The sequence below is a fragment of the Anabrus simplex genome, chromosome 14 (assembly GCF_040414725.1).
Source record: "Anabrus simplex isolate iqAnaSimp1 chromosome 14, ASM4041472v1, whole genome shotgun sequence".
Classification (NCBI taxonomy): Eukaryota; Metazoa; Arthropoda; class Insecta; order Orthoptera; family Tettigoniidae; genus Anabrus; species Anabrus simplex.
In genome coordinates, this window is record NC_090278.1 from 13,447,997 (window position 1) to 13,462,388 (window position 14,392).

At 37.7% G+C, this 14,392-nt stretch overlaps 1 protein-coding gene across 1 annotated transcript in view; it reads left to right on the forward strand.

The window, feature by feature from the left end:
* The first annotated feature begins 1,527 nt into the window (after positions 1–1,527).
* The window catches only part of LOC136885360 (zinc finger protein 567-like), a 48,827-nt gene continuing 35,962 nt past the window's right edge, over positions 1,528–14,392 (forward strand). Inside the window, exons 1-2 of the mRNA XM_068230253.1 lie at positions 1,528–1,561; positions 7,207–7,336. Of these exons, the coding sequence (XP_068086354.1) occupies positions 7,271–7,336 (66 nt within the window). The 5' untranslated portion in view covers positions 1,528–1,561; positions 7,207–7,270. The remainder of the gene's footprint in view (positions 1,562–7,206; positions 7,337–14,392) is intronic.

Below are 14,392 nucleotides of genomic sequence, written 5' to 3' on the forward strand. Positions count from 1 at the left end.
AGTCATGGGGGCGAGGATCATTCCTTCATAAGACGCACAGCTGTGAAAAAATGTGCAGATCGAACAAAATTATAGTTACCACTGCCATCTTTCCGGTACTTAGGCTACGTACTAAAATCTATTGGCAAATGACATATCAAAACTCAAGGAAGCTATAAGGATGTCCGTTTTAAAATGGTGAGTGAAATTATTCAAATTAATTAATTAAATTTAAAAGAGCATGATTACGGCACTGGCTGTAGCACATGATATTGCTTCTTACTTGTATGTATGTCTATACCTCAGTTCCGTTTCCTGATACGAGGTCGGTTATGAGGTGATATGAAATTTATGCATGTTTTACGGCCGCATGCCCTTCCTGACGCCTACCTCAGTTGAGGAGCTAATGAAGATGAACTTTTAATTTCGTGTGGCTATTTCTAGCCGAGTACAGCCCTTGCAAAGCAGACCCTCCGATGAGGGTGGGCGACATCTGCCATGTGTAGGTAACTGCGTGTTATTGTGGTGAAGGATAGTGTTATGTGTGCTGTGTGAGTTGCAGGGATGTTGGGGACAGCACAAATATCCAGCCCCCGGGCCATTAGAATTAACCAATGAAGGTTAAAATCCCACAACCGGCCGGGAATCGAACCCGGGAACCTTCAGCCAACGAGTCGGACATGAAGATGAAATGAACGAGGGTGAATAAAGTTGGGTAAGGAGGTGGAAGGAATCGGCTGTGGCCTATGAATAGGAACTGTCCCGGCATTTGCCTGAAAGTAAAAATGGCACACTCAGGACATACCATTACTCGGCCACTCCGTTCGGTATCGCTTCTTACCTGTAGTATTTTTTTAAAATCTGAATGCAAAATGGACGTAACATGTTTAAAATACGGAAGATAATTTCGTTTGGCTAAAATTCTTTACCGTACTTATTGTCATTAATTAATTATCACCTAATTTTGGGTTTTCATTATCCATTTCCTTGTGTAATTACGTTTAAATATATGTCAGTCACTAAATCAGCTGATTATCTCTCGTAAGAAGGGGCGAATGGAACATCTCTGTCTTGTGGAAAGATAAGATTTCTTTACGCGGGAAGAGGAGGCGGGAGTTAGGGCATGCGCTCTCTCTGTTTGGTGCAAGGACTGGACTACCACTAGACGCTCGTGATGGTCATGCGGGGGAACCGACCTTCGCCCCTCCACCGCCCTCCACGGAAAAAAAAACTTTCTTGCTTATACATCCTCTTTGGGCCAGACATAGCAGCACATTACACAGAGTGCTCTTTTCAATAAGTGTCCTATATTTCGGAGTTGTCAGTGGTAATAACTCATTTTCTAAATTCCGCCTGTGCTACGGAATGACAGAACTGTAATTTGCTCTTCAGGCTTTGTTTAAAGTGATTAAACTGCATTAAAATATCCGGTTTTGTTTCGAAGTGTATGGTATGTTGTTATATAAGACGTGTATTAGCCAGTTGTACAGCTTAACCGTTAACTGTTTTACAGATTATCTTCATTGAGGAATTGTAATTTCTATCATTTTGTAGTGTGTTCACAACCTCTAACACATTGTCGGTAATGTTCAAGTTTCAATAATTTACTTTTGCCAAACTTATAGATCTCAATTGGGAACCGTACTAACATAACACTAAGATTTCTCACTTTCAGCATTCTAGCCTACATATTTCGTATTTTTAATTTTCTTAAATTTTATCCTTAGATGGTTGTTTCAGAAACAAGTTGCAAAGTATGATGTATAATTTTAATTAATGTGTTGAAATGTTATTTACATCTGTGTGTGTATTAAAAGTGACGCTGTGAATGTTGAGTTTTTCTTTACACTGTAGGCTGCAAAAGAAGGATTCTAACTCATGAGAGTTGTTCCGTTTAGGATATCTGTAACATAATCTGAATATGTAAAATTCTTGGTATATGAGTGGTATTTTGGAGATTCTTTTGTATCAAATCATTAGGCCACAACAGCTATATCCAGTATTTCGTTCTCATGTTTTTCTTAACAGTAGGCTGCCTCTCTTTTGTAACATAGTTCCTGATAATTTTTGGTGTGTAAAAGGTCGTCTTCAGGGGCGAGTGGCGATGAGTTGGCTTGGGTTTGAATTACACGATCGGCAGCCCTGCGAATTGTTACCATGCTTTCCCCATTTTCTCATTAATTAATCTTAACCTTAATCTTCGTAATCCTAGCCCTTTCCCTTTGATGTGATAGTGCGATATTAAACTATTAGCAAGAAAGGGAGTAAAATCTTCAGGACTAAATTCTGGTTCTGGAAATTGCAAAATGCAATTACTTGAAAGTAAAAACTATACCATATTAATAGATTAACCAGTGATGGCCAGAACAAGTACTATCTGCGCACTTTTTAGCGATAGATTTACACCCTAGTGCTGAATCGGTCGACCTCGGCAATCTTCGAGATTCGTACTGGCAACCTTTGAAACATAAACTATGAATCGCTTATGCATCGCTGTGCGACATCTGGCGTACACTTTACGTACTAGTACTGTTGTTATTTACACAGCAACGCCAAACTATAGAATTCACTCTAGGAATAAGATTCGCATCGAGAAGTGTTATATAATGTTATATAATGTGCGTGTGACACAGTTGTTGGCTTAAGATAACAAAGGTTTAGAAAATTCATATTGATCGATCATATTATCGATTCAATTCAGATTTTATTTCCATTCAGTTGGCAGTACTACGGGAACCAGAATAGCTCCTTCCTTACTCCTCAAACCCGTACACAAATCTATCGCTAAAAAGTGCGCAGATAGTAATCGTGGCACACTTAAGTAGTGTCCCCTATGTTGAGATATACAAAATACAATTAACCATAGTTTCTGAATAGATATTTTTTTACATAGAAATCTGTTTCCTGGCAATGAGCAAGAATCAACACAATTGGCCAAAGGAACGAAGCTCATATTACATGTGTAAGAAATTGTAGTATTCACTGTTAGTGCAGTAAGTTTACTTTTACAGTAGAATATCACATAGTGGCTAACATACTCTCCTCTTGGCTGAAATGAATTCAGTGAGGCACCACTCACAGTAGGTATTCAACACAGACAAGTTTCGTACCACTTGGGGAACAATAAAAACTGCTAAACATTTAAACCACTTGTTTGACATGGTACTCATTTCAAGGGGCACTCTGGTAAGCAACCCTTTATGACATGCACAGAAAAATAAAGATAGGACACTTGAATAAAGGTTGGTGGCATTGTTCAATGAAATGAGCTAATGACAGTGTTGTATAAATTTTAGTCTTCAGTTCAATAGATTATTCTTCTTCATTTTCCATTTCTATTCTTCTGGGTACAGTTGTGAATCAAGGACCTCCTCAGTTTTCTATCTCTCCACCACTCCTTTCCTTCCTCCAATATATTTTCTACATTTACACCTATCTTCTATGTACTCTCCTTCACGGTATGCATCCACCTCTTCCTGGGCATTCCGTGATGCCTTTCTCCTATCAGTTTCTCTGTAAATACTCACACTTTGGAACTCTGTCCTCTTCCATTCTCATCATGTATCTATACCATTTCATCTTACTGGTCTCTATCTTGCCTTGGAGTTTAGGGAATCCAATTCTCTCCCTTATTCCTATGTTTCTGATTTTATCCCTTCATATCATCCCTATTATCCCTCTAAGGATATTTATCTGTGCCTCATAGATTCTGCTTTCATCATGGTTTGTTGTTGTCCATGTGCCTGCTGCATATGTCATAATTGGTGTGTAATACATTGGGTGCGATATTTTCTGTATCGCTGTAGAATGTCCCAGTTCCAGATTATACTTGTCACACATTGGTAAGACCCATTGGCTTGTTCAATTTTCTTTCCACTTTCTTAGTTTATTTTCCCATTTTCTGCAATTATTCACCCCGAATACTGAAGTTTTCCATAACTTCAAATTTTTCTTCCATTTACTTCAGTATTCCCTGTTCCTTCTCTATTAACTCTTGTCACCACTGTATCCGAGGTTACGCTGTTGTTCTTTTCATTAACATTTTTAGATATGGCATTCCACTGTGGAAATTTATGTTTCTGGGAATGCATGCCTGCATGTCTGTATCTTGTGGGAGTGTTAACTGTAAGTAATGCCTTGAATTAAATTTTGGTGTGTTTTGGCATTGAATTCAAACATCCTTCTCTACAAGGACATCAGCTTCTCGTGGTTATCATTTCGAACTATGTTGCGGAGCTTGTGAATATCATGTCTACGTTACGAATCTTTGAAACTGTTTTCATCTTAAATTTATTTCTGGTGTAACTTACAATCCGAAATTTAGGCCTGTTAACAAGTTATTTGATTTCCATTTGGGTCAGGTTAAATTGTCTGACTCATGTGAAGTTGATTAATTGCATTTTTCATTATTATTATTATTGCAAGCAGGCTCATTTTAAAATATTACATAATGCATTATTAATTTCAAATTTATGTTAAAGGCGGTTTAAATATCATATGAGTTTCTGCAAGAGTTTTAAATTATTATTAATATTAATTTTCATATCGCCATTTATTATTTTATGTTAACATGTAATTCTTCCGAGTTGTGTGATCTGTTCCCTTTTGTTTCATATCGTGTGTGCTTCCCATTGTTGCGCAGTGTTTTGGGGTTGATTGTTCTTGTCTCCTTGTTTGGTCATTGCTGTGGTGATGGCAGCCAGCGTGGCAGTTTTATCTGTGGATATACATAGTGTTAGTGGTGTATTTATTTTTAATTCTTCAACTCCAACTCTTTCTTTTGCTTCTTCATGGTAATATTTTTCTGGATTATGTACATTTTAATGTAACTTATATAAACTCAAACTAGTGGATTATTTTGGTGATATGCCTTAAGGAATCTCATTAGGACGTCTTGTAACAAGCAGAACTCAAGTAAGGCTGAGAATTTATTAAAAGAAAGAAATTAAGAGTGTACTTCAATTTATTTTAAGTTAAATTTATGTTAATTTGTGTTTCCGTGAATACACGCTTTCGTGTCTGTATCGTGTGGAATTGATTTGCATATCATGGTATGGCTGTCCCATAAAATATAAGCAATTCCTTGAATTAAATATTGGTGTGTTTTGGCATTGAATTCAAAGATCCTTCTGGACCAAGACATCAGCTTCTCGTTGTCATCATTTTGAACTATGTCGCGGAGCTTGTGAATATCACATGCACGTTGTGAATCTTTGAAAATGTTTTCTTCTTAAATTTATTTCTGGTGTAACTTAAAAACTAAAATTTAAGCTTGATTACAAGTTATGCAATTTCCATTTCAACTATTTTTCTTTTACATCGGCCGATCGTGTTTCAAGTAGGGTTAGTCTCCTAGTTGTTAATCTTGTTCTCATTTAAAAAATTGTTATTGTTTATACCCTTTTTGCATTTTAATTGAAGATGACTTAAATTTTGCTTTCTGTTAATTTAATTTTAAACCCTAATTTTGCTCTCTGCTAATTCAATTTTAAAGCTTAATGTTTTTCCTAAATTAAATTTTGTTCTTCAGTTTTAAGAGGTGTTTTTCTTTTAATGCGTATTAGACTGACACCGTATTGGTATGTTTTCTGATCCACTACTTCCATGTCTCTCTGCATGGGCGCCCGCAAGGGGGGCAAGGGGGGGCTTGCCCCCCCTGGAATTCTAAAAAGGTTGATGTTCAATTGATTTAATATCATACCAGCTTATTTCATAAACTGAACTTGCTGACAGTCATCTAGAATTTGTTATAACCGGAAATTTCTGTGAACAGTTTAATGTTGCTGACGTTATATTAGTTTTTATATTCAAGAAAATTGTTAATGTGCCCCTCCCCTGAAAAACATGCTGCGGGCGCCCATGTCTCTCTGGGTTTTAGGGTAAGTTTCCTTCCTTTTTGGGGGGCCTGGTGTTTTATTTCTGTTGTTATTATCATTCTGTGTTATTACTTGTGTCTGCTCATTTCAGTACCGTTGCTGCGCACCACTACTATTATACATTTCTGCACACTTATTTTGATTCCATACAGTAACTTGTTCTTTTACTTCTATTTCATCTCCCCATATTACTGTGTCATCTTACTATTCCTCCTTGGTTTCCATTTCTGTTGTAAACTCTTGTGGATTTCATCTATAACTGTAATGAAGAGTAGAGGGTATAATCCACATCCTTGATGAAGTCCTGTTTCTACTTTGAACCAGTTTGTTTGTTCTACCAGTCTTCATACAACTTATTTTTAGTTTTTGGCTTTTATAATTGGATCTCCTCTCCCTGCCTTCTTTTTTATGAATGCATCCGAAACCACTTGTTGTGGTACGCTGTCATATACCTCCTCATTACCTATAAATGTCAAGACGAAATCCTGCCTAAACTCCCATCTTTTCTTCAACATGTTTTTTGGATTCAATGGATTGAAAAACTTAAAAATTATGTTTACACTGAGTGTGCAGCACTGTGTGGAAGTGAAACATGGATTATAACTGGTGGCAAGAGAAGCAGAGTTGAAGCCTTTGAAGTGTCGTGTTATCATAAGTTGTTGAAGAGCAGATGGGTAGAACATGTCTCAAATAAGGAGATAGTGAATCAGCTTGCTGAGAGGAGAATGGTATGTGAGAATTTGATCCTAGGAAGGAAGAGTTTGATGGAACAAATCTCATGGCACTGTGAAATTGTTCAGTTAGTTTTGAAGCAAAATGCAGAGGATACAAAAGTTAAGAAGATTCAAGGATATGGACCCGGGTGATCAGAGTGGTATGCAGATGGAATAGTCACTGAATTTTCAAGGAATTTTGTTCATTTCGATCACAATCAATGTATGTTGGATTTTTTAAATGAAAAGTTATTTTGCTGTGGATCAGTTCCATATAAAACTGTATGTTATATAGGCATGAATATGATAATTTGTTGTCATATAAAACTAGGGATCTTTTGACTATGATCTCAGTTTCGAAATTATGTTAAATTAGATATCGTCTGCAAGTGATCACTGTATTAGAAGTCATGTAAAACTGAAAGTCCTTGACTATGATCGTAGTTTCCGTCATAGAAAACTTCGAAGTCCTATAGGTATGATCACAATATCAGCAGTCACATGAAATTTTGGGTCTTTTCTGTATTATCATAATATTGACACGTGTTTAAAATAACAAGTTTGTTGTTTAGTCTATTGACAAATATAATTACCAATGACAGCAATAAGGTAATATATTTTTCTGACCTGTGTTTCAGTGTAAGGTCTTCAGAAGTAATCAACAACAGCAGTACCTCCTAACTATTTCGGTTGCAGTGTGAAATGGACTTGGAAGTGAACATCAAGGAGGAACCAGCCTGGCTTGAAGAAACAACAAATGAATCACTTGTAAGTGTTATCCAGATAACTTTATAGAGATCAGAATTTAACCCTCAGTGGCTGAATAAGTTTGGCATGGGCAAAATTTACTATGCGCTTACCCAATATTAACACCAGCAGTCACCATTTGCTGCATGGGCTTCTAGGCGTGGTTTGTCTCTGTTTTGTTTCTGTGTCTGGGAATATGCCACAGTGTGCTAAACAAAGCTGTGAACTCTTCCGAAAAATAAACGACACGTTTGATGTACATCTAAGGGTCCAGCTAGTGACAATGCATTGTTCATGGGACAAGGAAAGAGGTGTCGATGGCATAAGGCCCCAGATTAGGGCTGCTGAGTGCACAGTTTGCCTGTAGCACTTGCTAGGGAGATGGCAGTGCATTCTATGTTTTGTAGTGGCAAAAAGCTGATTTAATGTTGTGTGCTTGATAGTGAAGGAACCTTGGTTAGGTCCAGCTTGTAACAAAGATGTGAAGGCAGTGTCTCAAGATCAAGGCTTCAGGATATTTCGTGTGTTAAGTACCCATCAACTGACTGTCTGTTACTATTGAAAGGTAGGAAGGGTCCACTATTAGCTTGTATATTGTCACTTAAAACTGGGACTAGTTTCGACCCAATATACATTGGGTCATTTTCAGCCATGCTCCAATTGGAAGACATAAGCACACATATAATCAATAATGATATAAATACCGATATGACACAATTTCTGTGTTAATGAAAACTATTGATGAAGTCTGAATAACAATCCACACTTCAAACTAAATAACACGTCAAAAATGTTGTGGTTCAAGGCGAAATATTTTGTCGTTTGTACAGCAGCCATTGTTTTCGAGTTAATCTGGGAGTTGGTATCTTTTTCTGTGTAAACACTGATATAATTTAAACCATTGATGAAGTCCGAATAACATATCCACAATTTAAACTAAATAAAACATCAAGAATTTTGTGGTTGATGACGAACTATTTTGTCGTTTCTGCAGCAGCCATTGTTTTTGAGTTGATCTGAGAATTGGTATCCTTTTCCGTGTAGACGAGCAACTTGATTGATATCTTGTTTGTACAATAGAAACATGGGTAAAGACTTATGTACCTTTAAGTGGAACATTCGTACTTTGAATAGGTTTTCCTTATCATCAATGTAGTGATCTTTTGTTTAATCTATTTGGAGGTGAATGTCCGTATGTTGTTTGTAAGTTACGTGCACTTGGTACAGGTACCATACAAGCTAATAGTATTGAATAGGTGGATCCTTCCTACCTTTTTATAGTGATCAATTGTCAATACGGACCATAATGTAATTCGTAACCTATGACTCTCTGTTGGTTATTGAAATGGATGTCTGGAGGGTGCATGGTTATGAATTTATTCTGCATGCTTTGGTAATGGAATCTTTGTGTGATGGACATCATTTCGTATCATATGTCAGCCAGTTGCAGTGCTGGTAGTTACTGAGGTGATAGAAAATGGTGGGTGCTAGATTGAATTAGGTTATGGCCAGTAGGTCCCTGGCTCTCATGGTGAATATATTTTTCCTTGAAAAGAAATTCCAGGTAAGATTTGCATCATTTGAACTTTTTAACATTGTTAGTAATGTTGGGTGAGCGTGTAATAATATTCTGCCTTGGCAGTATTTTTTGAGTACAGCTCTCCTAAGACAACATCCTGATGAAGGCGGAGATGCAGTGGAGTATTTAGGAGAAGAAGCGAGATATTTTTATCATCTTCCCTTGCTCTGTTTGTTGCTACTGTATACATTGTCAATTGCAATCCTCTGCGTGTGTTGCTTTCAGGTCAGTGACTTCTTTCGATAGCTCAGAAGGTAAACTGATAACATGCTAATTTCATTTCACCGAGTGTGATTCGGGTTCGGTGTGGAGGTATTTGAAGAAGCTGAATTATCCCACACATATCTTTAGTGATACCAGCATGAAAGGGATTTCTTGCACATCATTACGGCACATGAGAGTCTGTGAAAAATTTTAAAGTTGGAAGAGGGATGTTCAATGAATAACTGTGACTTGACAGTAATAACCTATTGCAAATACTGTGAACTGCTAATATATAGATGAGATATTGCCCAAGAGTTTCTTAAAGCTAAAATTCTGCAATAAATGCGCACTATTCTCAGAATTAACTCTTTCCCGTGGATTGCGTAGTAAAGCTTACTGGACTTGCACATTGTCTCCCGCAGGTTGCGTAGTAAAGCGCACTCGACTTTCAAACCGACTTCCTCTGCCATCTGCCTGCTAAACATATAACTTGTTGGAACCAGTGAATTCTCTACACTTCCTAGATACTACTGGCATGCACGGAATACTAAAATAAAGTGTTCTTTTATACGTTTTCTTAGATAGAACAGACAGCTGACTGAATGTAAACACATTGCAGCAACATGGCTGCTCATAACCAGTTGAATGCGGAGGATATTTGTTACAAATTAGATCAGTATGTTGACAAATGCAATGGTGGTGAGTTTGAAATTGTAAGTATGATAATAAAAATGTTATGGGAAGCATTTGGGACAGGATATGAATCTGAGAGAAACCGAAATACGGCACAGGACAGAAAATGTTCATTCAGGTACCATCTCCTTTTAAAATATTAGGCCTATTTGTAAAAAACAACTATCAGTTTTAATTCCTGAGTTAATTCTGTTCCTGTCTATGAGCCTCTACTTAATTACATAATAGCCTGTTCCAACTAATGTCCATTTATCTTCCAATCCCATTCAGTCAAAAATTGTTTATAGTTTGTATGTCCGAGAGGAAGCACGATTTGCTATCTAAATATCTTCATCCGACTGATCCCGAAAATTAAATAAATTGGGAAATTCACGGTGAATAACTGCTTTCTTTGCATTGCCAAGAAAATAAGAGCCCCATCATGTCCAGCAATTTAGACCGACCTCAAGAAAAAGCAATTTAACATTATGCACCATATTGGATGCTTCCTGTTGTATCATTCTGAACACAGGGGGGGGGGGGGGTCTTGCGTGTAATTAGGTGATCTCATTGTATCATTTTAGAATAACTAAAGTGTATTTTCGATTGTTACAAAATTTGAAAGTGATATACTAAGTGGTTCTTACAGAATAAATTGTTTAGTGAAGGTACTCCATAACTATACCCTACAAGCAAATTATTACTATAGGTTTCGCCCGACAGTGAGTCAAAGATATTCTGTGGGAAAGGGTTAATGTGTGCTTCTTGTGCTCTAAGTCACAGGTGCTACAGAAGAGAATGGTTTCTGAACATATCCGAGATGTGAACAAGGCCCCACACCGGCTGGCTGCACAGAAGCGTGTGACTGGGGAAGACATGTCCATGCGTGTACCACCATGTTGCGGGCGCTCCTCAGCGTGATGCGGAGATCATTTGGAATTCAAGCTTTAACTTACATTTCACACACATGAAAACATTCGCCTTATAAAATTAATGACAGCCTACACCGACTACCGTGTACACACGCAATAAATAAGTTATACATAATTTCAAGACTGTGGTTATATTAAAATATACTTCTTTATAAAATCTGAACAATCTACACAAATCCTTTGGGTAGCCTATAGGTGGCACACCTGAAAAAAGAAACCTTTAGTAGACTGAATAAGAAGACTACACTACTACAAATGTACACTAGCGGTACCTCGAAAACGATCATGTCGCTCACTTTAATGTAAGGGTCATGTTTGTAACTGATGTGTTTGAACATTGTACGTATGGCAAGAAGGCCAGACTCAAAGGACGAGAATTGCGTGGCAATCTGTTTCTTGAGAAACCTAGAATCAACAATTATTTAGCTTTATTGAAAATATTAAGACATGTTCGAAAAGTATGATTACATGTTGTGAGATAAAAATTACATGACTCTCAGCAGACTGGAGAACACAAAAATTAAATATTTACAAACTCCTGTACCGATAACAATAATCTTCAACATCAACAAGAAAAGGAAACCTGTGAAATAAAATCTTTCTATGAAAGGTACATAGCTTACTTTGTATGATTCCTCTCAGATAAGTCATTACAGCAAATTTTACTCTATTATCCGAACAGATTGTTTAAAAATTACATGACTGCAGAAATATTTCTAAAACAATCAGATACATATTTTATCATTTTCCGAATATGAAATGCTGGCTCTGCGGTGTAGGAGTAGCGTGTCTACTTCTTACCCGGAGTCTACGGGTTCAATTCCTGGCCAGGTCAGAGATTTGTACTTGGATTTGAGTGCTGGTTCGTGGTCCACTCAGCATACGTGATTGCAATTGCGGAGCTGTCTGACGATGACATAACGGCCGAGAGGATTCGCCATGCTGACCACATGACACCTTGTAATCTGCAGGCCTTCAAGCTGAGCAGCGGTCGCTTGGTAGGCCATGGCCTGTCGGGCCTGTTGTGCCATGTGGTTTGGTTTGGATATGAAATAACGTAATTGGATGAGTAGAAATTAAATCATCATGTTTGTGTGATCTGGATTTAGGTAAATGCTGCCTGACATTCGTTACACTGGTGCTAGTCTTGTATTGTGTATTTCTTAAAATGAAATTAATGTCTAGGGTTAGTTTGAGTTTCTCCACGTGGTTTAGGCTTAACTTTTATTTTCTACAATTTGCTTTTCGTCACACCGGCACAGATAAGTCTTACGGCTATGATGGGAAGAAAGGCCTAAGAATGAGAAGAGCCTGTGGCCTTAATTAAAAGTACAGCCCCAGCATTTGCCTGGTGTGAAAATGGGCAACCATGGAAAACTATCTTCAGGGCTGCCGACAGTGGGGTTCGAACCCACTATATCCCGGATGCAAGCTCACAGCTGCGCGGTCCTAACCGCACGGCCAACTTGCCCGGTTAGGCTTAAGTAAGAATGTTATTATTTAAGATGTATAACCCTCCTCATAATATTATCTTCTTAAATATTACTACTTTTACAAACTTATTCTGAATTAACAGTATCTGAGCACATAAAAATTGAAAGTGCGTTCTAATTTTTCTCTAATATGAGCACCATGATTTACACCAGAAAGAAAATAAAATGAAATTGAAAGTAAAGCATTTGCAAACAAAAAAGATTAATATCATAGTGAAAAGTTAATTTGGTTAGCATTTTCTAATGCTGACTAGGATTGACAAGATCATAATGAGCTTTGTTTAGACTTTATGTTGTCAGATTTTTCTGGAATAGCGTATTAACAATTGTATTCTTTTATTATAAAGCAAGTGGGAATAATTGGAGAAATTAAGACATACGGTACTAATAAATCATTTTTCAGATAATTGGTAATTTGAAGCAATACCTTACCCTAATATTAGAAGGTTTTATCAAGTTGTATCGATCATATCTCACGTCCGACTCATTGGCTGAATGGTTAGCATACTGGCCTTCGGTTCAGAGGGTCCCGGGTTCGATTCCCGGCCGGGTCGGGGATTTTAACCTTCATTGGTTAATTCCAGTGACCTGGGGGCTGTGTGTTTGTGCTGTCCCCAACATCCCTGCAACTCACACACCACACACAACACTATCCTCCACCACAATAACACGCAGTTACCTAGACATGGCAGATGCCGCCCACCCTCATCGGAGGGTCTGCCTTACAAGGGCTGCACTCGGCTAGAAATAGCCACACGAAATTAAATTAAACCTGCCAAGACTACCTGCTGAGGACAGCTGACTGAATGGTTGAAGTGTGAATGTTTGCGTGCCTGAGGATGTCATTTTTGAGAGCTTTTAATATTGAAATGAAATGGCAAACTCAGGCTCCACAATAAAATACGCAAAACCAACAAGCAACAATCACCATCATCTCCCGAAAAAAAACCGTTACCATAGCAACAAAAAACATCCGCCCGCCAAACCAAACATAGTACAAGCACAACAAAGGCCAGAACCAAAATAAAATCAGGAAACACCAAAGTTTAAAATACCAGAAAATAGAAGCAAGGTTATTCTTTTTTTTTTAAACCCAGGAAACCAGAATTATATGCTTCTGCGGAACCTCACGCAGTATAAAGGGCATTAAGTGCCTGACACATATTGAATTTACATGATCAATGAAAATCATTAACGGGAGAAAATGATAGTTAATTTAAAAAGGATTTCCTTATTTACGTAGTCACTACATACCAATAATTTTGAAATATTATTAGAATAAAGCACACGTGCGTCCTTTTAGTAATTTCCAAAAAAAATTATTTTCACGAAATTCCACCTTGAAGGAGTTAATTTTCAATACACGAATCACACGAATTTCCTTGCCGTTTCATATTCACAGGATATAACTTGCCAAATGATGAACCCACTTACTTGGGTGAAGCTGACGCTCAGCCATGATGAGCTAGTTCCTCACATACTTACAGATGCTTCCTGATGAGTTTGCTTTTCCCTGGTCAGAATTAGTTGAAAAGTATCATAATAGGACGATGCAGGAAACAAAGTAATTTGGGTTTAAAACCCACATCTCAAGACTCTCAGCCGGGGTCTTCACACCAACACGACGCCAACATCTTAAGGATCCAATAAACACAACCGCACGCCATGACTTCTCAATGCGTACTGTCGGGGACAAAATGGCGAGGTTTGCTCCATGAGGAAGTAGCCGCGCTCTGATAGGAGAAGAGCGCTAGGGGAGGAGAAACTCATTGTGGGTGTCTGGCAGAAGATTGCAGCACTTATTGTAAGAGAAATGAAACAGTCCGTACAATTCAGAAATGCGATAATCCAAGGACGTTCCCATCAGTCCACAATAAGAATTATAAATAAGTTCGATGAGTATCACCAAAGCACGTAGTAGTACGAGGGAATCCGTCCGCTTAGACATATAGAAAGATTAAGATTTTCTACGGCGATATTGCCAGTTCAAAATAGGTTCACAGGGTAGGATAAATTGCGTTACACCGTAACAAGATATACCAGTCCGCTAAACAGAATATCAACACATCTGTGATTACTCAGGGTTACCCTCTGCTGGGAGATATTTGTGTTAAGGAAAGAGCAGATTTCCCTATGGCATATGAGAGATAAAATAGTTCAAAATTCGAATGTAATTTCTCTCAAAATTAGTATTTTG